General features: G+C 46.5%; 1 protein-coding gene across 5 annotated transcripts in view; it reads right to left on the bottom strand.

Moving 5' to 3' along the window:
- The window catches only part of PRP4K (pre-mRNA processing factor kinase PRP4K), a 116903-nt gene extending 96448 nt beyond the window's left edge, over positions 1-20455 (bottom strand). For all 5 annotated transcript variants that reach the window (XM_068236829.1, XM_068236828.1, XM_068236830.1 and 2 more), the window contains exon 1: positions 20370-20455. In XM_068236829.1, coding sequence (XP_068092930.1) covers positions 20370-20404 — 35 coding nt within the window. In that variant the 5' untranslated portion in view covers positions 20405-20455. The remainder of the gene's footprint in view (positions 1-20369) is intronic.
- Positions 20456-22110: the final 1655 nt, after the last annotated feature.

Raw genomic sequence — 22110 nt, 5'->3', positions numbered from 1 at the left:
AAGTGGATGGGCCTGTTTCCACTGTAGCGTTGTTGAGGTGCGTTTTTTTCAGCGTGAAAAAAACGCACAAAAGAGCCAACGATTTTGCCTGCGTCGGGAATCCGTGCGAATCGCCGCTAATGTATTTAATAGTAAAAACGCATGCGTTTGTTACATGCGTTTTTACCCGCGATTTCGCACCTTTTTCAATTTTATTTAGCCCTGGCAGTGTCATGGTTAATTTCGCATGGCACCCTGCCATGCGAAATCGCAGGCGAAATCGCGGGTAAAAACGCATGTGGAAAGAGGCGCATGCGCGGTGAGCCCGAGATGGCCGCTTGAGGACAGAGCTCCGCTCAGTGCCCGCACAGATTCCGCCGCAATCAGCTACAGCTACGCTCCTAACGAGCGGCGACCACGGAGATCAGCACCCGAGGACTCACCCATCCGGATGGCTGCCAAGTCCGCACCCAGAACGGCCCCACAAGCAGGCTCTATGGATCGCTTTGTCCGACCCTCCTCCACCCAAGATGGCGCCGACCACGCTGCCTCCTCCGGCTCCTCGCAGCCTGTGCAGCAGCCACAGCATGACTCATCCCCACACCACGGAGAAGAGGTGCCCAGAGCAGAGATGCCGCTGACCACAGCTACACTGGAGGCGACCCTGGACAGGCATTACAGGTCCCTCCATGACTCCCTGCAACAGGTAATCCTCTCAGCCCTGAAAGATCTTAAAGGGGAAGTCACAGCTCTGGGGGATCGCACTAGCTCTATAGAAGGGAAAATGGATGCACTGACACTTAAACAGCGGGATATGGAGGACGAACAGCACATCATGCAGAATGATTTGAAAGCAATTAGAATTGCCCAGGAGGACAATGAGAATAGGGAGAGGAGACAGAACATTAGAATCAAGGGCATGTCAGCATCTGTTACAAATGACTTACTAATCCCGCATCTCATGGAACTGTATAAATCCATTGTGCCTGATCAGCCGGATGAGTTTTGGAGAATGGACCGAGCGCATCGATCATTAGGAGAGAGAAAGACAAATACACGTCAGCCCAAAGATGTAATAATCAGACTCCATTACTATGAGGCTAAGGAAGCAATAATGCGTGCTATACGAAACGCCCCCAAAATATCTTTTAAAGGAGACGATCTTTCTATATACAATGATTTATCTCTGATTACCCTGGCAAAAAGAAGGGCCTTCAAGCCAATTACACAGCTACTATCTGACGCAAAGATAGCATACACTTGGGGCTTCCCATTTCGACTCCGAGTTACCAGGCAAGGGGTCTCGTTTACACTCACCGACCTAGACGATGCCCCCTTTTTGAAACAACTGGGCCTCCGTCTACCCTCGACGCTTTCCACACAACAGGCCTCCCCACCCTATGCAAGATCTCCGCCAAGAAAGATACGCCATGTGGCTGAGTGGTCTAGAGCTTCAGCACGCAGCCTAACTTATCCAGGCGCGACAGAAGACATGGAAGCTTTACCAAGCTGAACTGTTTCTACCAGAAATCTAATCGCCTAAGTATAACTCTCTTACTATCCAGGGTCTCTTCTTGTTAAATTGATTACAGACTATTGCTGATGTTTTATGTTAAACCCTGATCTCCTATATCTATATTTACTAAAATGGCGGACTCTGGGCTTCAAGGGGCTACCCCTGGTCACCCACATGTACCTCCGGAAAGTTGCTCGGAAGACTGGCTGGCCCCTCCGAGGACCAGTCACTCCCCGACAACTTGCTCTCATACAACTGTTTTCAGTTGTCTTTCTCTGTTGCCACTTCTTTAACAGTGGCCGTTACACATACAAAATTATTCTAAAAATGTTACATTGTATGCTTAGACCGTTACCTCCTATAGATCCTTTCACTATCTTCTTCTCTCTCTCTGCTCTCACCTACTGTGCTTATCCTCTATATCAAAGGGTTACCAAATTCCTACACGATCACTTTTTTATTTCAGATAATGGTTAAACTATACTCTTTAAATGCCAAGGGTCTAAACATCCCACAGAAAAGGATGTCTCTGTTGAGAGACCTGCGGAGACTTGATGCAGATCTGGTCCTACTTCAAGAGACCCACTTGACCTCTCGGGACTCCGTACGCCTCCACAATAGATACTATCCCGATGTATATCTTGCTTCGGGCCCTCAAAAACGTGCAGGGGTAGCCATATTATGCAAAAAAGGCCTTCCTATCCAAATAGATAAAATTATAAAAGATGATAAGGGACACTTCCTAATAATTCTGGGTTCCCTAGCTGGTAAGCTAATCACACTGGCTAACGTATATATGTCCCCAATACGCAACAGATTTCTTTCTTGTCATCTTTCCTCTCCAAACTCCAAAAAAATGCAAAAGGGACGATTATTCTAGGAGGGGATTTCAACTTGGCCTTCTCCTCTACTAAAGACAGAAGCAAACCAGTCTCATCATCCACCTCCTCTTCTCATGAGCGTAATTCCCGTAAGTTTCGAATGTTACTCCGAAAATTCGGGATGATAGATCTTTGGAGGGTAGCCAACCCTACAGCAGTAGAATATACATTCTTCTCTCCCCCCCACGCCTCCCACTCACGTATCGATTACTTCTTCGCCAAAGCTCAACTCCTTCCTTCCTTAAACGATTCTACCATATCCCCTACGGCATGGTCGGACCACCACGCAGTCATATTAGATCTTGATTGGCTAGCTAACCCACATAAACCACTACACTGGAGGCTAAATGAATCCTTATTAAAAGATAAAGCACTCATTACTAACTGTTTAGAAGAATTACAATCCTTTTTTACAACAAATATAGACTCAGTTACATCCTTTGGCTTAATGTGGGAATCCCACAAGGCCTTCATAAGGGGTTACTTTATAGCGCAGGGTTCTAGGAAAAAACATCATACTACAAAAAAACTGCTAGAACTCAATAATTCTCTTATCAAAGCATTTCGCACCTACAAAAGCCACCCAACGCACGACCACTTCTTAACCATCCAACAACTTAAACTGGACATACGCACTCTCCAATCCTCCCAGCTTGAAAAAAGTTTACAATGGACCAGACAGCTGTTCTTCGAAAGAGGTAACAAACCACATACCATACTGGCTAAAAAACTTAATCCACAGAGCACTCAACAGACAATATACTCAATGAAGGACATCCATGGTGTCACTCAGTATGATCCTACCAAAATAGCCAATATATTTACCTCCTTCTATGAACAACTCTACAATCTCCCAGACCCTACCTCTAATCCACAATACTCGGAAAAAGTATCCCTCTTCTTAGAACAACTAAACCTCCCCAAGCTATCTGAAGAGGAACAACGGACTCTAAATTCACCAATAACCTCAGCTGAAATGCTAGAGGTTCTCAAAAAGCTACCCTCATCTAAATCCCCTGGTCCAGACGGCCTGCCCTACTCATACTATAAGCATTTCCAGTCAATTCTCATTCCACACTTGGTGACTTTAGCTAACAAAATCATGAACGGGGACAACCCACCTAATTCTCTCTTAAACTCACTAATTACTGTCATCCCCAAGGAAGGGAAAGACCCCCAATTACCTCAGAGCTATCGTCCCATATCTCTCCTTAACTCAGATTTAAAAATTATTACGAAAACAATAGCTAACCGCCTTAACCCTATTCTACCCAGGCTTATCAATAACGATCAGGTAGGCTTTATATTAAATCGACAAGCAGGAGATAACACGCGCAGAGCCATAAATCTAATATCATTGATGAACAAGATGGGAAGGCCTTCTCTGCTTCTAAGTTTGGATGCAGAGAAGGCCTTTGACAGACTATACTGGCCCTTTCTTTTCCAGGTGCTAGAACATCAAGGCTTTGTAGGTTCTTTCCTACATATAATCAGATTCTTATATTCTACCCCATCAGCCTCAATTAAACTTCCCTTCGCCTCCCCTACTCCTTTCCAAATCCATAATGGTACAAGACAAGGCTGCCCCTTATCTCCACTTCTCTTCGCCTTGAGCATCGAACCCTTAGCAGCAGCGATTCGACAAAACAATAATATAAAAGGAGTTTTTCATGGCAAACATGAATATAAAGTATCGTTATTCGCAGATGACATTCTACTTACCATCTTGGAACCCCTGATATCACTCCCAGCTCTACATAACACTCTGAATATATACGAATCTATATCTGGGTTTAAACTAAACCAAGATAAAACAGAAGCCTTGCCCATAAAAATCCCTCCCAATATATTAGCCTCTTTAAAAACACACTTCCCCTATAAATGGCAGTCCCATTCCATAAAATATCTGGGAATTCAACTTACATCCACTTATAATACTCTATATAAAAGTAACTTCCCGACCCTTATCCAAAAAATTCTACAAGATTTACACAAGTGGACAGCATATAAGATTTCATGGCTGGGCCGAATATACGCTTTAAAAATGAACGTTTTACCACGCCTACTATACTTATTCGAAACCCTCCCGGTACTGGTCCCATCCTCCCAACTGGCGACCCTCCAATCAGCTTTCTTACAATTTGTATGGAATCATAAGAGACCAAGAGTACATAAGAATATACTTCTCTCCTCTAGGGAACAAGGTGGTCTTGGACTCCCAAATCTGCGATATTACTACTACGCAGCACATCTTCGTCAGCTGGGGGAATGGTCTAGCTTAAGGGTTTACACAAAATGGGGCCTAATTAAGGCAACCAGCATGCTCCCTGTCTCACTAGCATCCTTAATATGGTCTCACCAACCAATTAAAATCCCCACACAACAAATTCTCCCAACGATCAAATTTACGCTTCACATATGGCGATTAACCGCTAACATGGCCAAGTTGAGATCCTCTCCTTCACCGCTGCTCCCGATACTGGGAAACCCTCACTTTCAACCAGGTCTATCTGAATCATTTATGTCTACATGGTTTAATTTAGGTTTTTTCAACCTGAGGAACTGGATACACCCCCTCTCAGGTAAGGTCCACACTAAATCAGAGATAGAAGAAAAAACCCCTCTTACTACTAAACTAATCTTAGAACTTAATCAAATTACCCACTTTATTCATTCGCTCATCCCCAAATTACCTTCACCCTTTACTCCATCACCCTTTGAACAACTATGTAATCACAAGGGACACCAAAAGGGCCTGATTTCACAGATTTATGGACTACTCCTCACTAAGTCAGGCTCCTCCATCCCAGACCATCCCTATATGATCAAATGGTCAAATGTACTTCCCTTCTCTGTTTCCATAGAAGACTGGTACGAGATATGGGAAAATGCCAAACATTCTTCCATGTGTATCCAAATCAGAGAGAACATATATAAAATCATCTTTCGATGGTATCTCACCCCGGAAAGACTATCAAAGATTTACCTGGGCACTTCAGATCTCTGCTGGAGGGGCTGTAATGAAAAGGGCACCCTGGAGCACATCTTCTGGTATTGTCCCATGCTCACTCCTCTATGGACCAAGGTCCAAGGTCTCATTGCTTCCACTACTGGCACACAAGTCCCGCTCAACCCCCTTCACATGTTATTAGGCAAGCCATTCACGAAAGGGAGAAAACACACAAACCGGCTAGTCAATCATATACTTACGGCCACTAGAATCACCATAGCTTCAGCATGGAAAAACATAGCTCCACCAGATATCTCTGAAGTTATCCTGAAAGTCAACTGGACCAGATCTATGGAACAACTGACCGCTTCACTAAGAGACGCAGAAAATAGCTTCCACAGAATCTGGGACTCATGGCCCTATTCCTCGCCTGTTTACCAACCCCCTTGACTACCAGAACCTATTTTTAACGAACCCTTATATTGACTATAAACTACATAGAGAGACATCCCTCCCACCTTAAATATTGATGTTTAGACCCCGGCATAACATAACTCCGACACCTAATACAGCTTTCCAAAATAACTACAGGTAACCTAGGACGACCTATACTTACATAAGACAGTAGGAATTGCTCTCTTCTCTTTCTTTCCTCCCTTTCTCTCTCACTATAGTTAGGCCTACATCCCATAGTAGGTCAAGTTACTAAGAATAAGTTTGATGCTCCTGATTACAGGATCCGACATAGATGATAAAACCTGTAAGAGTGAAAACCACGGTATCTATTATACCCAGCAAAACAGTACCCCAGGATTAATAGCCTATCTTAAAGACCACAGAACCTTCCTGGACCCTCTAGAAAGAACATTTTCTTTAGATCCTTTCGAGAATAGCTTTCCTCTGCTCCTGATGGATCCTCCTTCACTTCTTTAAGCAATGTTTAATTGTTACATATATCTTCTCAACAAATGTACAACCTGTTCAATTACTTATACCGTGAAAAGTATATGATGTACACTGGAAGTTTTTTGACTTGTTGAAAATAAAAAAATAGTATGACAAAAAAAAAAACGCATGTGGAAACACATCCGCATGCGTTTTTACAAGCGTCGGAATGCGGCCGAAATCGCGTCGCAACAGTGGAAACAAGCCCTTAATAATAAAAAAAAAAAAAAAGTTATTCTGCTACAGGTCTTTGATAAAAAAAAATAATCCATTCAGTGTATATTTATTGGTTTGGGTAAAAGTTATAGCGTTTACAAAGTATAGTGCCAAAAGTGAATTTTCCCATTTTGAAACATCTCTGACTTTTCTGACCACCTGTCATATTTCATGAGGTGCTAAAATTCCAGGGTAGTATAAATACCCCCCAAATTACCCCATTTTGGAAAGAAGAAATCGCAAAGTATTCACTGAGAGGCATGGTGAGTTCATAGAAGATTTTATTTTTTGTCACAAGTTAGCGGAAAATGACTCTTTGTGACAAAAAAAAAAAAAAAAAAAAAGAAAAAAAAAGAAAAGAGGTTTCCATTTCTTCTAACTTGCGACAAAAAAACAAAATGAAATCTGCCACGGACTCACTACGCTCCTCTCTGAATACCTTGAAGTGTCTACTTTCCAAAATGGGGTCATTTGTGGGGTGTGTTTACTGTCCTGGCATTTTGGGGGGTGCTAAATTGTAAGCACTCCTGTAAAGCCTAATGGTGCTCATTGGACTTTGGGCCCCTTAGCGCAGTTAGACTGCAAAAAAGTGCCACACATGTGGTATTGCCGTACTTAGGAGAAGTAGTATAAGGTGTTTTGGGGTGTATTTTTACACATACCCATGCTGGGTGGGAGAAATATCTCTGTAAATGACAATTTTTTGTTGTTTTTTTTGTTTACACACTATTGTCCATTTACAGAGATATTTCTCCCACTCAGCATGGGTATGTGTAAAAATACACCCCAAAACACATTATACTACTTCTCCTGAGTATGGCGATACCACGTGTGGCACTTTTTTGCACCCTAACTGCGCTAAGGGGCCCAAAGTCCAATGAGTACCTTTAGGATTTCACAGGTCATTTTGCGACATTTGGTTTCAAGACTACTCCTCACGGTTTAGGGCCCCTAAAATGCCAGGGCAGTATAGGAACCCCACAAATGACCCCATTTTAGAAAGTAGACACCCCAAGGTATTCCGTTAGCAGTATGGGGAGTTCATAGAAGATTTTATTTTTTGTCACAAGTAAGCGGAAATTGATTTTAATTGGGGTTTTTTTTTCACAAACTGTCATTTTCCGCTAAATTGTGACAAAAAAAATAAATCTTCTATGAACTCACCATACTCCTAACGGAATACCTTTGGGTGTCTTCTTTCTAAAATGGGGTCATTTGTGGGGTTCCTATACTGGGGAGAATCTGAGTGGTGGTGGGGTGATCAGGAGTCCCCAGGGTGCAGTTAGGGACCTAATAAAAAAAAAATAGCGTTGACAGAAAGTGACAGGGAGTGATTGATGGGTGATTAGGGGAGTGATTGGGTGTAAACAGTGGTCTGGGAGATGGGCAGTGGAGGGTCTGAGGGGTGCTGTGGGCGATCAGGAGGCGGGGGGGGGAGGTCAGTGTGCTTGGGTGCAGACTAGGGTGGCTGCAGCCTGCCATGGTGGTCCCTCGCACACTGGGACCACCAGGGCAGGAGGCAGCCTGTATAATACACTTTGTATACATTACAAAGTGTATTATATATATATATCGTGGGGTTAATAATCCGCCGGCGCTTCCGAACGGTCGGTGGGTTGTTGTCGCGGGTGGGCGGAGCCAGTTGCCGGGGGAAGCGCACGTCATCAATGACTCGATCGCTCCCCCGGCATGCCGAAAGGACGCAACGCCCTTGGGCGTATTACGGTCCTTTCGGCGTCCACTTTGCCGCCGCCCATCGGCTGTGGGCGGTCGGCAAGTGGTTAAAGGGAATAATTATTAAAGCGAGAGGATCAGCAGAATTGTCAAGCAACTGGCTTTGTTTAAAATGATATACATTTGAGCACAAAGAGAAGCTGAAAGGTGGCTCTCCCTGCGCTAGGTAATCTCGGGGAATATAACAAAATGTATTCTACTGATGGCCTGAGAAAAACAATAGACAATGTAATTTAGGGTCTCGCTATTGCCAACTAGGGATGATCACAGATATGCAAATTGTTCTGAGTTTATGTCAATTTATGCAAATTGCATGCAAATGTATGCAATTTGAAAAAGGACTAGTCAATATAAACCAAGGTTTAAATTGATTGGTCCTTTTTCAAGCTACATATATTTGCATACAAAATTTTCATAATTTCGGAAGTATTTACATCTCATTGATGCCTGAATTACAGACCATAATGACTATTTGGCATGCACTGCTAGTGCCGTGATTAACATTACAGCCAATGATGGCCCCCAAAACTGGCACAGTACCGAAACACCAAAGAAGAACGGTCAAAGCAATCTAGGAGCCAGTGCAAATCAAAAAGCGCTTGAGTAATCGCAAACGCTCAGCACTTTTTCAAGTGATATTCTAGACATGTGTCTAGCAATTTTCTATTGATGCCCAGCATTTTTTGGAGCGTTTTTGTGTAGCATTTTTTTTTTAATGTACAGTACAGCTGCTAGTCTACTGGTTTTGTCACAAAAATGCTTGGAAAATCGATCGGTCAAGCGCTTTTCAAATCGATTTTCCACTTTCCTATACTTAACTTTGAGGTTGAATCACCTCAGAAATATGCAGAAATGCTGCAGGACCCGCGTTTGGGAGAAAGGCATATCGCTCTGGAGTGATCCATCCCATTCAAACACATCAGCCAAGCTCTTTTTAAAGCGCTAGCATTTTTAAAAGCGCTCAGAAGCTTTCTTGGTGTGCACCAGCCCTACCTAAAATTCTGCCACATCCAACTACGACAGAAAATGCACAGATTCATAGCAAAAATTATTATAAACGATCGCCTCAGCAGCTGAAAGTTTCATGCAAACCCTACATTTCACTTTTACACTTCACTTTTACACATTGTGCAAATTAACAAATGTTATTTCAACCTGCTTATTTCGTTTGTGTGCATATAATAACCTCCTTGGCGGTATGGACGAGCTCAGCTCGTCCATGACCGCTGGAGGGCGCCGCTCAGGCCCTGCTGGGCCGATTGAAACAATTTTTTTTCAAAACACGCAGCTAGCACTTGGCTAGCTGCGTGTGGGGGACGATCGCCGCCGCCCGCTACCCGCCGCGTAAGGCCCCCTCCCGAGAACCCTGCGCAGCCTGGCCAATCAGTGCCAGGCAGCGCTGAGGGGTGAATCGGGACTCCTGATAACGTCACGACGTTGATGACGTCATCACGATCGTCGCCCTGACGATAGGGGAAGCCCCCCAAGAAATCCCGTTCAGAACGGGATTTCCGAATGGGCTAATGCACCGGAAGCGATCGGAAAGGTAAGACGCCGCCGGGAGGGGGGGAATCATGTAGCTAGCGCTATGCTAGCTACATGATTTTAAAATAAAAAAAATACTGCTGTGCCGCCACCCTGGCGATCTTAATAGAACGCCAGAGTTAAGTCACTCCACAATGACCTGTGATTATCCGATAGATTCAATAACCCAAAGACAGGACCATAAAATGTCAATTGTTTGCGAACAGTGTTATTTATCAAGCGTAATCAGACATGGGGGTACATGTTACTGGGTGAGCTGGCGTGGTCTTGTATGACCCCTTTTGCCACAAACTGTAAATTTTTCCAACAAAGTGGCCATAAGAGATCACACCACGAATGGAGTGTTGGCTGCCTCCCCTCAGCCCGGAAGCGTGCCTGCAGCAGCGTATTCTTTTTCCAAACCTGGGTAATGTGTAATCGTTACCTTTAACACATTGTCACTACCTTCCAAACAGCATTCATATGAGGTCTTATTTAATTACCCTTCTATGCATAAAGATGGCGCTGCACTAGCTGCCACGGCACGCAGGGCTCCCACAACTTTTCTTTTTTTTTTTTGCTATACTTGTTATCTTTTCTCTTGTTTTGTAGCTTTCATAGGTTTTAGTTTTTAGTTTGTTCTTTTCTTTTTTCAGTTATCTTAGCTTTTAGAATTTTTAGAGTTAGCCAGCTAACTTTTAGCGGCAGCCAGCTGCCCCACAAGCGTACCTCCGGGAGCTGCACGGTCACGCAGACTCCCACGCAGAGATCCGCATGCGGTCCCCAGCTGAGCACAGCCTCTTCTCCAGCCGGGTCTCCCGGCAAAGGCTCTGCTTCTATCGGCGGGCACCTGTCCTCCACCATCCACCGCGACCTGCTTTATCCTGCAGCGCCGATCTTTGTGATAGATCGCCGGCTGAATCCACCTCCTGTTCCCGGCAGCCGAAGGATCTTCCGCAGCATCTGCTCAGTAGCCGCATCACTTGCACAGCGGATCCCAGTGGGAGGCCATGGTCTCCTGATCCATTTCTCCAGCCGCTGCACTGGGGCCGGTAACGGCCACGGCCCACGTGCTCTCCTCGTGCTCCCTCCACCACCGCTGGGCCCACCACAGAAATATTTTGTCGCCGCGTGAGCTCTCCCTCCACCAGTTCTCCGCCGCCACAAGGCAAGGGTGCCACCACAGTCAGATGGATTGAGGGCCCTCGGGATCTCTGGCTGCCGGTGAGGCCACCCACGTCGCAGCATCCTCCATAGCGGACGGCCCTCGGCGTCCATCCAGCAGCCGTCATCGTTCCATCAGGTTAGAGTCCTTCTGCTGAGGCCCTTTGTGAACCCACTAATCACCTATGCTTCCTACCAAGGCACCTTACACCACTACCTCCTTGCCTCAACATCTGCCCGCCTGTTAACCTGCTCCTGCCTGAAACATACCTGGGGGGGGGGGGCTGCTTTACTGCTTCTAGGCCCTGGCCATAGGTAAGGTACAGATGAAAATGCCTACTGTGGCCCTTATGCCCTACTATGCATAACTGTACTGCGCTGCAAATGGAATGAACCACACTAACGCTATAGGCTGGTCTGTTTTTGCACTGTATCGACTGCCAAATGAGTTGGTTGCTATTTGCACTGCCCATGAAATTGGATGGTATCGTACTGTTCATGTGCCGGTCGGTGTTGCATGGCTCAGGGGATGGACTGTTTCACACTGCTCAGGTGAGGGGCATTGCTCATGACAGGGACTGTTTCACACTGCCCATGTGATTGACTGCTTTACACTGCTCATGCGATGGACTGTTGTTGCACTGCTCATGTGAATGAACTGTCTCCGCACTGCTCGTGTGATGGACTGTTTTTGCACTGCTCAAATGATATGATGGACCGTTCTTGCATTGCTCATGTGATGGACTGTTTTGCACTGTTCATTTGCACTGCTCATAGAAATGGACTGTTTTGCACTGCTCATATGATGGTCTGTCTTGTACTGCTCTTGTGACAGTCTTGACTGCACTGCTCATGTATATGAACTCTACTGCACTGCTCAGGGAAATGGACTGTATTGCACTGCTCATGTGAATGAACTATCTCTGCACTGCTCATGTGAATGAACTATCTCTGCACTGCTCATGTGATGGACTGGTCCACATCGCACTGTCACTGTTGCAAAGTCAGGTGATAGTTTGCTTCCTGTTCTGTTTTTCACGCTACCTGCAGCGACATCACAGCTCTATGCCCTCGGAGCCGGCACCTACATCCATGCCTACAACACCACCCCTCCCCTCCCGCACCTCCTTCACCAGGTCGCAGCTCCTCAAATGAGAACAAAGCGTAGACCTGCTCCCAGAGAGCAGGCTCCTATATGACTGTCTGGAGCCACGCCCAGGAAATCACTGCCCCTGCACGGGAGCCCAGCAGAGGCCAGCGGAGAAGAGGATGTCGGGCTGGAGCCAGGATGAGGCTAAGGAGGAAAGGTCTGCGGTCAGCCATCCTCGCAGTCCTCCTAGCAAACGTCCGCTCCCTTACCAACAAGTTGGACGAACTACAGCTCCTAAGCTATAAGAGAGAACTTGGCAACACCACACCAGTCTTTTGCTTTACAGAAACATGGCTCCACGAGGACATTCCTGATAGCGCCCTCCATCTGCCAGGTTTTGGCCTCATCCGAGCAGACCGCGACAGCACCCTCTCTGGAAAAAGGAAAGGGGGTGGGATCTGTTTTTACATCAGCTCCACCTGGTGCTCAAATACCTCCATACTTGCCAAAATATGCTCCCCGGAGCGTGAGCTTCTTCTTGTAAACTGCAGGCCACAATACTCACCCAGGGAGTTCTCTTCATGTTCTTGCTGGTGTGTATATTCCCCCAGATGCCGAGGTCAAAACTGCCCTGCACGTTCTCAGCGACACAGTCTCGCAGTGGGAGACGTCCCTCCCAGACTCACTGTTCATTAAAATGGGGGACTTCAACAGGGCCAACCTCCACCAAGAGCTACCACGCTTCCACCAGCATATAACCTGCCCCACTAGGAACTCCAACACCCTCGATCATTGCTACACGGTCCTGAAAGATGCATACAAGGCCGTTCCATGGGCAGCACTAGGCTCATCTGATCACTGCCTCATCCACCTGATTCCAACCTACAAGAGGCGCCTGTAAACAGCGAAACCAGTCCTTAAATCAACAAAAGTATGGTCAAGTGAGGCTAAGCTACAACTTCAAGCCTGCTTCGACTGTACAGACTGGGAGGCCCTGAAGGTACCAAACCTGGATGAGTGGGCAGACAACGTATCATCATACATTAGCTTCTGCGAGGACCAGTGTATGCCAATGAAATCCCTTAAACTTTATCCAAACGACAAACCATGGTTCTCCCAAAAACTACGACACCTGCGGAGTCACAAAGAAGCTGCGCACAGGGCTGGGAACCAAGAGGACTATAGAAGGGCAAAAAACAAGCTAAACAGGGAACTGAGAGCTGCCAAATAGAACTACGCGGATAAGCTGGAACAGAACCTCTCCTCAAATGACTCACGAGCTGTCTGGAAAGGGCTTAAGGCCATCACCAACTATAAGCTCCCCCCCCCCCCCCCCCCCCCCCAACATGCAACTCCTAGCACTGAACTTGCCGAGAACCTCAGTGACTTCTACTGCAGATTTGAGAACCAAGCAGCACCTGCAGGTCTTCCGAAGCCACCTGCTCCCTCCACCATATCTGCTCCATGTCCAATCTCACCCTCTTTGGCTGTGAACAAGGATGATGTCCTGCGCCACCTATCAAGGCTGAATGCTAGGAAAGCTTTAGGCCCAGACGGAGTGTCACCAGCATGCCTAAAAACATGTGCTCAACAGCTAGCTCCTATTCTCTCCTCCATCTTCACCAGATCCCTCCAGGAAGGTAAAGTCCCAGCATGCTTCAAGAGGTCGACCATCATCCCCGTCCCCAAAAAACAGGGAATCACCGACCTCAACAACTACAGACCTGTGGCTCTCACATCCGTCATTTTGAAAGCCTTTGAAAGCATGGTTATGCCTCTTCTAAAAGTCTCCACAGAGCCCCTGCTGGACCCACACCAGTTCGCGTACAGAGCAAACAGGTCCACTGATGACGCCATTAACATCTGCCTGGAGGCAGTCAACGAGCACCTAGATAGACCAAACTCATTTGCCAGGATCCTCCTCCTTGACTTTAGCTCAGCGTTTAACACTATCAGCCCTCAAATACTTCAGGAGAACCTTGCTGAGCTCAAAGTCCACACCACCCTGCGCCTGTGGATAACTGACTTCCTCACAAACAGATCACAGGTCTTCAAGCTAGGTACTATCCTCTCCCAACCAACAAGCAACAACACAGGGGCCCCACAAGGCTGCGTCCTGTCACCAGTCCTGTTCTCCATGTACACAAAACTGCAGATCCACTGAAAACTCTGTCAAAGTTATCAAATTTGCAGATGATACCACCATTGTGGGCCTCATCACCAATAACGATAAGCAGGCATACCATCATCAGGTTGGAAAAATCTGCAACTGGTGCAAGGAGATCGGGCTGGTTCTCAACACCGCAAAAACCGTTGAGATGATCATCGACTTTAGGAAGCGTGCACCCACACCACCCCCAATTAACATCGACGGCACGGAAGTCGCACGAGTCCCCTGCGCCCGTCTCCTAGGCACAACCATCCCCAACGATCTGAGGTGGAAGGCCAACACCACCTGCATCCAGAGGAAAGACCAGCAGAGACTATTCTTCCTCCGCCAACTGAGGAAGTTCGGCATGGACTAGAAACTGCTGACGAGCTTCTACTCAGCCACCATCGAATCCGTCATCTGTTCTTCTATCCTTATCTGGTACACTGGCTCCTCTGCCAGCGACAGACACAAGCTACAGAGAGTCATCAGATCAGCGGAAAGGATAATCGGAAAACCACTTTTTTTTTTGCTGGACGCAGCTAGCACTTTGCTAGCTGCGCCAGCACACTGATCGCCACCGCCCCACGCCCGATCGCCGCTAACCGTCGCGGCGCCCCCCCCCCCCCGACCCCGTGCGCTGCCTGGCCAATCAGTGCCAGGCAGCGCCGAGGGGTGGATCGGGACTCCCAATGACGTCGCTGACGTCATCCCACCCCGTCGCCATGGCGACGGGGGAAGCCCTCCAGGAAATCCCGTTCTTTGAACGGGATTTCCTGATCGGAGATCGCCGAAGGCGATCAAAGCGGGCGGGGGGATGCCGCTGAGCAGCGGCTATCATGTAGCAAGCCCTGGGCTACATGATTTAAAGAGAATCTGTATTGTTAAAATCGCACAAAAGTAAACATACCAGTGCGTTAGGGGACATCTATTACCCTCTGTCACAATTTCGCCGCTCCTCGCCGCATTAAAAGTGGTTAAAAACCGTTTTAAAAAGTTTGTTTATAAACAAACAAAATGGCCACCAAAACAGGAAGTAGGTTGATGTACAGTATGTCCACACATAGAAAATACATTCATACACAAGCTAACTGTATACACCCTTCCTTTTGAATCTCAAGAGATCATTTGTGTGTTTCTTTCCCCCTGCAGCTATCTTCCACTGAAGTGTCAGGCTGTTTCTTCCTGCAGAGTGCAGACAGCTCTGCCTGTATGTGATTCCTCAGTATGTGAAAGCCCAGCCAGCTCAGAGGAGGATTTATCCAGCTTGTAAAAGATAAGAGAGAAGCTGCCCTAATCTAAATAATACACAGGCAGTGTGCAGAGAGGGGCCTGGAGGGGGAGATGCATCACAGAACCACAACACTGAAGAACTTGGCAGCCTTCCAGACACAGGCTGACAAGTCTGACAAGAGAGAGATAAGTTGAATTATTACAGAGATGGTGATAGTAGAACGTGCTGCAGTAAGCCAGAACACATTAGAATAGCTTTTGGAAGTTGTAGGATGATAAAAAACAGGATGCAATTTTTCTTACAGAGTCTCTTTTTAAAAAAAAAAACAAAAAAAAACAACTGCTGCTCTGCCTCCTGGCGGAATTTTTCATACCGCCAGGAGGGTTAAGCATGCCTGCACTGCAGAACTCTTTTTTGGAAATGGCTGTTATGTAATTACTGTACCGTACCGTATTGTATTTGATTTGTTTTGATGTATTGCTATCTCTGGTGTGTGTCATTTACTGTTTCTATGCCCTGCTCGTGCCAAGCCCAATTCCAGGCACGACCCAGTCGTGCTTGGCGGAAAATAAAATTCAGATTCACATGCTTTCATAATTATTCATACAGTTACCATATTTGCTTTTGCGCACATGCATTATTGTCCATTTACAAATTACAAGTTACCAAAGTACAGCTTACCTGCTCTGAAAGCGGACATTGCATTTTATTACACAGCTGCTGTATTTATATATTTTAATGTAACCAGTGAGAGTTCTCTGTCGTTTTTACCTTCTGCTATCTGTGCAAGCTGATATACTGCACGGCAATGTTTAAAAATAGAAGCTGTATAGCTGCTAAGCTAAAACACAAGATAATGTTATCACCTGAGTTTGGATCTAATTTCAGCAGTAAGCTTCCCACTGAAGAAGAAAGTTCTGTTTAACTGTTAGAATGTGGTTCTGCAACCATTTTTTTCTGCTAGTAAGTTTAAAGCACACGTGCAACTTTTCCGCCCAACTATCCTCCAAACCTGGTCTGTTGGACAATAGCTGGGCACGGGAACGCATGACAAATGACTAGACGAGCAGCTGATAACAGGTGGTTTGCCTGATCCAAAAGGGGGATTGACTCACATGACTGTTGGCCTGATTTTGTGCGATTTGAATGCAGCCAGTCGTTCCGATTGTATGCGCAGTATGCAAAGGAGTTGGTCATTCAGTATATTGGTGTGTGAAAAATACAAGTCATGCAATCGCTTGGTTGATTATATGGAGAAGCTGCACATGTGTACAAGACTTAAGGCTATAAATCTTTTAGAGTAAAGAAGAAATGCAGTTTCACATCACTGGCCCAGAATGAGCATGCAAATCAGATGCTTTGACTCTGGTCTGACTCCACTGGCTGTATGCGTCATACATTTGAAATCGGCGCTGGTAGACTTGGGCGCAGGATACAGCCGGTATATGACTGATCCTGCTTCTGCACAAGTTCGGGCCATATTAATTACTATTCTCCCTCCAGGCCACCATGGATAGTGGGGGAATGATATAATTCCCGCCATGGATAGTGGGGGAATGATATAATTCGGCTTCCAGCGATTGCTAGAGGCGGAATTATTGTGTTTTTTTAAGCAACATTGGCTCCATTTTCTGACGGCCCCGACGTTACTCACTGAGCGCTGCTCAGTTGTGATTCCTGTTATAGTCTATGGTAGCGCCGGCTGCGCCCAAATCTAGCAGCTCCGAAAAGCACTGCTCCACTGCATGTGTGTTGCAGGTGTGTGCCTCAAACACAACTAAAGCCCAAACCGTAGCATGACAGCCAGGCATTGGGCACTAGTATATTTTTAGGGACCAAGCAGGAAACCTCATAGGAAACAGTACTCCAATCCCAGTACCCTCTTACAGCACAAAGCGTTGCAATTGGCAAAATATTGTGGGCTTAGTTTTTCTTCAACCTATTGGAAACCTAGCAGTTCGAGAGGGTGACGTTCAACCAAATCCCATTAGCTGAATTTCCCTAAAAGGTTACCTGCTGGTTCCCCCTAAAGCAGCCTCTATATTCCTCTTGGGGCCAGTGTGCAACAAAAATCGCTAGCGTAATTGCAAATGTTCTGCGCTTTTTGAGGTGATTTTTCAGAACGATTCTAGGCACATGCCTAACGATTTTCTAATCATGCCTAGCGATTTTTATTTTTTGTTACAGTAGAGCTGGAACTGAAAAGCTTCTTATTCACTCTGTTCTTGCACTTTTCAGAGCAATTTTCCACTTTCCTATACTTAACATTGAGAATGAATCACCTCAGAACACCGCAGAAATGCTGCAGGACCCATGTTTGCATTTGGGGAAAAAAAAAAAAAAAAAAATATCACACTGCTCTGGTGTGATCCATCCCATTCAAATACATTAGCTAAGCACTTTTCAAAGTGCTGACGTTTTTAACCACTTAAGGACCATGTGGATTTTTAATGATCGGTGCTGCGCGGGCTCTCCAGCCCGCAGCACCGATCAGGTAAAAGGCAGGGCGATCAGACTTCCCCCCTTTTTTCCCCACTAGGGGGATATCCTGCAGGGGGGGGTCTGATCGCCGCCGGCTGCCTGTGATTTGCGGGGGGGGGGGGGGGCTCCTCAAAGCCCCCCTCAGCAGCGATATTGTGCGCTCCCTCCCCTTACCTCCCTCTCTCTTCCCCTGTGTGAGGCGCAGGACGGATATCCGTCCTGCGCCGGATAGGATAGGCTTCAGCCTATCAAATGACGGCGATCCCCGGCCAATCAGAGGCCGGGGATCGCCGATCTCCGTCACGGCGCTGCTGCGTAGCTGCGCCGTATTGATGTAAACAGCGGGGATTTCTTCCCCGCGTGTTTACATTACGCGTGCGAGCCGCGATCTGCGGCTCGCACGCTGTTCACGGAGACAGCCTCCGTGAACTAGCATGGAAATCCATGGGAAACCACTAACGACCCGCCAACGCCTATCGGCATTAGGCGGTCGTTAAGTGGTTAATTAAAAGCGCCGGGCCGTTTTAATTACTATTCCCCCTCCAGGCCGACATGGATAGTGGGGGAATGAAATAATTCGGCTTCCAGCGATTGCTGGAGGCCGAATTATTGTGTTTTTTTAAGCAACCTCGGCTCCGTCTCCTGGCGGAGCCGACGTTACTCACTGAGCGCTGCAATAGGAGTGATTCCTATTGTAGCCTCGGGAGGTGCCGGCTGCGCCCAAATCTAGCAGCGCTGAAAAGCACTGCTCCGCATATGGGGGAGGTAGGGGGAAAGCCCTAACCAATAGAGAACTGTATAGAGGTGGGTGGGGCCTCGTCTAGACCCCAGGGAACTGTATAGGGGTTGGAGGGGGGCATTAGATACCTTGGGAACTTCATACGGGAGGAAGGTGGCCAGCACATTGAGGTTGGCCTGTGACTAGGTCCCAGTGTACGATTTCAGCCCACATTGGGCTCTATTCTCAAAAAGAGGCCAAATCACCGCAAAATATGACCGCAAAATTACCGCCAGCGGTAATCTCCGCATTTTTTCTGCATTCACTAAAATTTTCCATGTTTTCCGCATGCGGTAAAAAGAGTTGTAGGTGATAAAAAAAAAATAAAATAAATAAATCGGTAATTAACGCTGAAATAATGCATCTGAAATATTTTGTGAATGTGGTTTTTTTTTGGCGAAAATATCGACTTTTGCAAAACTTTTTCCGCATTACTACCGCACATTTACCGCATACGGAAACATGCGGTAAATTTTGTGAATCTCAACATGGCGATGTTTTGGTCGCAAATTTCCCACACTGACTTTACCGCATGCGGGAAGTCATTAAAGAGAATCTGTAACGTTAAAACGTCCCCTGGGGGGTACTCACCTCGGATGGGGGAAGCCTCAGGATCCTAATGAGGCTTCCCACGCCGTCTGCCGTCCCTCGGGGGTCTCGCTGTAGCCCTCCGTACAGCGGTGACGTAATATTTACCTTTGCAGGCTCCTGCGCAGGCGCTCTGGCTGCTTTCGCTCCGAAGGAGGCGGAAATACCCGATCTCAGTCGGGTCCGCTCTACTGCGCAGGCGCAAGTCTCCGGCGCCTGCGCAGTAGAGCGGACCCGACTGAGATCGGGTATTTCCGCCTCCTTCGGAGCGAAAGCAGCCACAGCGCCCCCGCTGGAGCCTGCAAAGGTAAATATTGAATTGAACAGTCGGCACAGTCGCCGGCTGTTCGGAGGGCTGCAGCGAGACCTCCGTGGGACAGAGGACGGCGTGGGAAGCCTCATTAGGATCCTGAGGCTTCCCCCACCCGAGGTGAGTACCCCCCAGGGGATCTTTTTGTCGTTACAGAGTCTCTTTAAGAATAGAGCCCAATATTTGAGTTTGACACTCCTGCTATATCATAACTGCATAACTGTCATTGCTTTGTAGCGTTAGAAGTTAAGATTTCTATGACTTATGCTGTGCAGTCATTAAATCTCAGTCACTGCCTTCTTGCACTCAAAAGTGTATGAAAGAACAGGATAAACATACAATTGAACACATATAGACATGACACACGCCAAATTCTAGTCACCTTCTTATTTCACCAGTCACACATGGTACCAGCACACGTAAAGACGTAATAAAAGCCGGAAGTTGTAGCTATGTCTAGATATTAGGTGCACAGTTGTCAACAAAAGAGACAAGTTGAGTTCAGTGTTTGGAGTACACCTGGAGCGCTTTAGCGGGACAGTATAGAGACGCGCCGCGCCTCCCTCCTTGTGCTGCCATGCTTTGCTCTCTCCTCAGTCAGGCGGCAGCATGAGGAGGGAGCGCTGCGGAGCTATGTGTACAGGAGAGGCAGTCTGCTAATAGACCATAAGGCAGCAGCAGTAGCCCACTCCCTCCTCCTGGCACATGTCTCATGCTCTCCTCACATGGTGCAGCACCTCCCCGGTCACCTCACACACGCGGACCCGCCACCCCCATCCCGCTAACGTGACCGCCAGCATCCCGCTCAACCTCCCGCCCTCCAATCTTACTCTAGATCACGCAGCTCCGAATCCACAGCAGCCATTTTCCTCTCGCAGCTTCGGAGGAGACGAGGTTACGAGACCGGAAGTACGGGGAATCGTCATCTCCGTCACATTCTAGTTCCGGTACTGGCTGGCAGCTTTGCTGGCTGGCTGTTGCTTGGGGTGGGAGAAATGGATTATGGCTATAATAGTTATTCATAACAAAAACATGTATCAGCTATCTTTTGGATCAGATATGATTGGTTATTAATAATGCATATCTGTGAATAAAATTGGAACAAATCCTTGTGCACACAAGTGGCCACTATTGTGATCCAGTCTTTTTCACCCAATTTTACCAAATCTATATAGTGTGTCTATTGAATTAATATACTGAATGGATAATTTAGGCAGCCATATATTACATATACAGTGGTGTGAAAAACTATATGCCCCCTTCCTGATTTCTTATTCTTTTGCATGTTTGTCACACTTAAAGCGGTTTAACACCCAGCATTACAACTTTGCTTTAAAAGATTGCTTACAGCTTACAAACTATTATGCCAGATTTTTTTTTAAGCAGAAATTCACTGAATGGGTTAAACATGACATTTTAGTGTTGGATTTAACTAGGAATCCGCACCCCTTCTTATCTGTAGTTATCTGTTGTAATTCAGCTTTATTTGGAGGTTTTTCTAGCATGAACCGCCTTTTTAATGTCATGCCACAACATCTCAATAGGATTCAGGTCAGGACTTTGACTAGGCCACTCAAAAGTCTTCATTTTGTTTTTCTTCAGCCATTCAGAGGTGGATTTGCTGGTGTGTTTTGGGTAATTGTCCTGCTGCAGCACCCAAGATCGCTTCAGTTTGAGTTGACGAACAGATGGCCGGACATTCTCCTTCAGGATTTTTTGGTAGACAGAAGAATTCATGGTTCCATCTATCACAGCAAGCCTTCCAGGTAGTGAAGCAGCAAAACAACCCCAGACCATGACACTACCACCACCATATTTTACTGTTGGTATGATGTTCTTTTGCTGAAATGCTGTGTTACTTCTACGCCAGATGTAACGGGACACGCATCTTCCAAAAAGTTCAACTTTTTTCTCGTCGGTCCACAAGGTATTTTCCCAAAAGTCTTGGCAATCATGGAGATCTTTTTTTAGCAAAATTGAGACAAGCCTTAATGTTCTTTTTGCTTAAAAGTGGTTTGCGCCTTGGATATCTGCCATGCAGGCCGTTTTTGCCCAGTCTCTTTCTTATGGTGGAGTCGTGAACACTGACCTTAATTGAGGCATGTGAGGCCTGCAGTTCTTTAGATGTTGTCCTGGGGTCTTTTGTGGCCTCTCGGATGAGTTTTCTCTGCGCTCTTGGGGTAATTTTGGTCGGCCGGCCACTCCTGGGAAGGTTCATCACTGTTCCATGTTTGTGCCATTTGTGGATAATGGCTCTCACTGTGGAGTCCCAAAGCTTTAGAAATGGCTTTATAACCTTTACCAGACTGATAGATCTCAATTACTTTTGTTCTCATTTGTTCCTGAATTTCTTTGGATCTTGGCATGATGTCTAGCTTTTGAGGTGCTTTTGGTCTACTTCTCTGTGTCAGATAACTCCTATTTAAGTGATTTCTTGATTGAAACAGATGTAGCAGTAATCAGGCCTGGGGGTGACTACAGAAATTGAACTCAGGTGTGATAAACCACAGTTAAGTTATTTTTTAACAAGGGGGGGCAATCACTTTTTCACACAGGGCCATGTAGATTTGG

Source organism: Hyperolius riggenbachi, chromosome 5 (assembly GCF_040937935.1).
Source record: "Hyperolius riggenbachi isolate aHypRig1 chromosome 5, aHypRig1.pri, whole genome shotgun sequence".
In the NCBI taxonomy this organism is placed as follows: domain Eukaryota; kingdom Metazoa; phylum Chordata; class Amphibia; order Anura; family Hyperoliidae; genus Hyperolius; species Hyperolius riggenbachi.
This window is presented reverse-complemented; position numbering and strand designations above follow the sequence as displayed.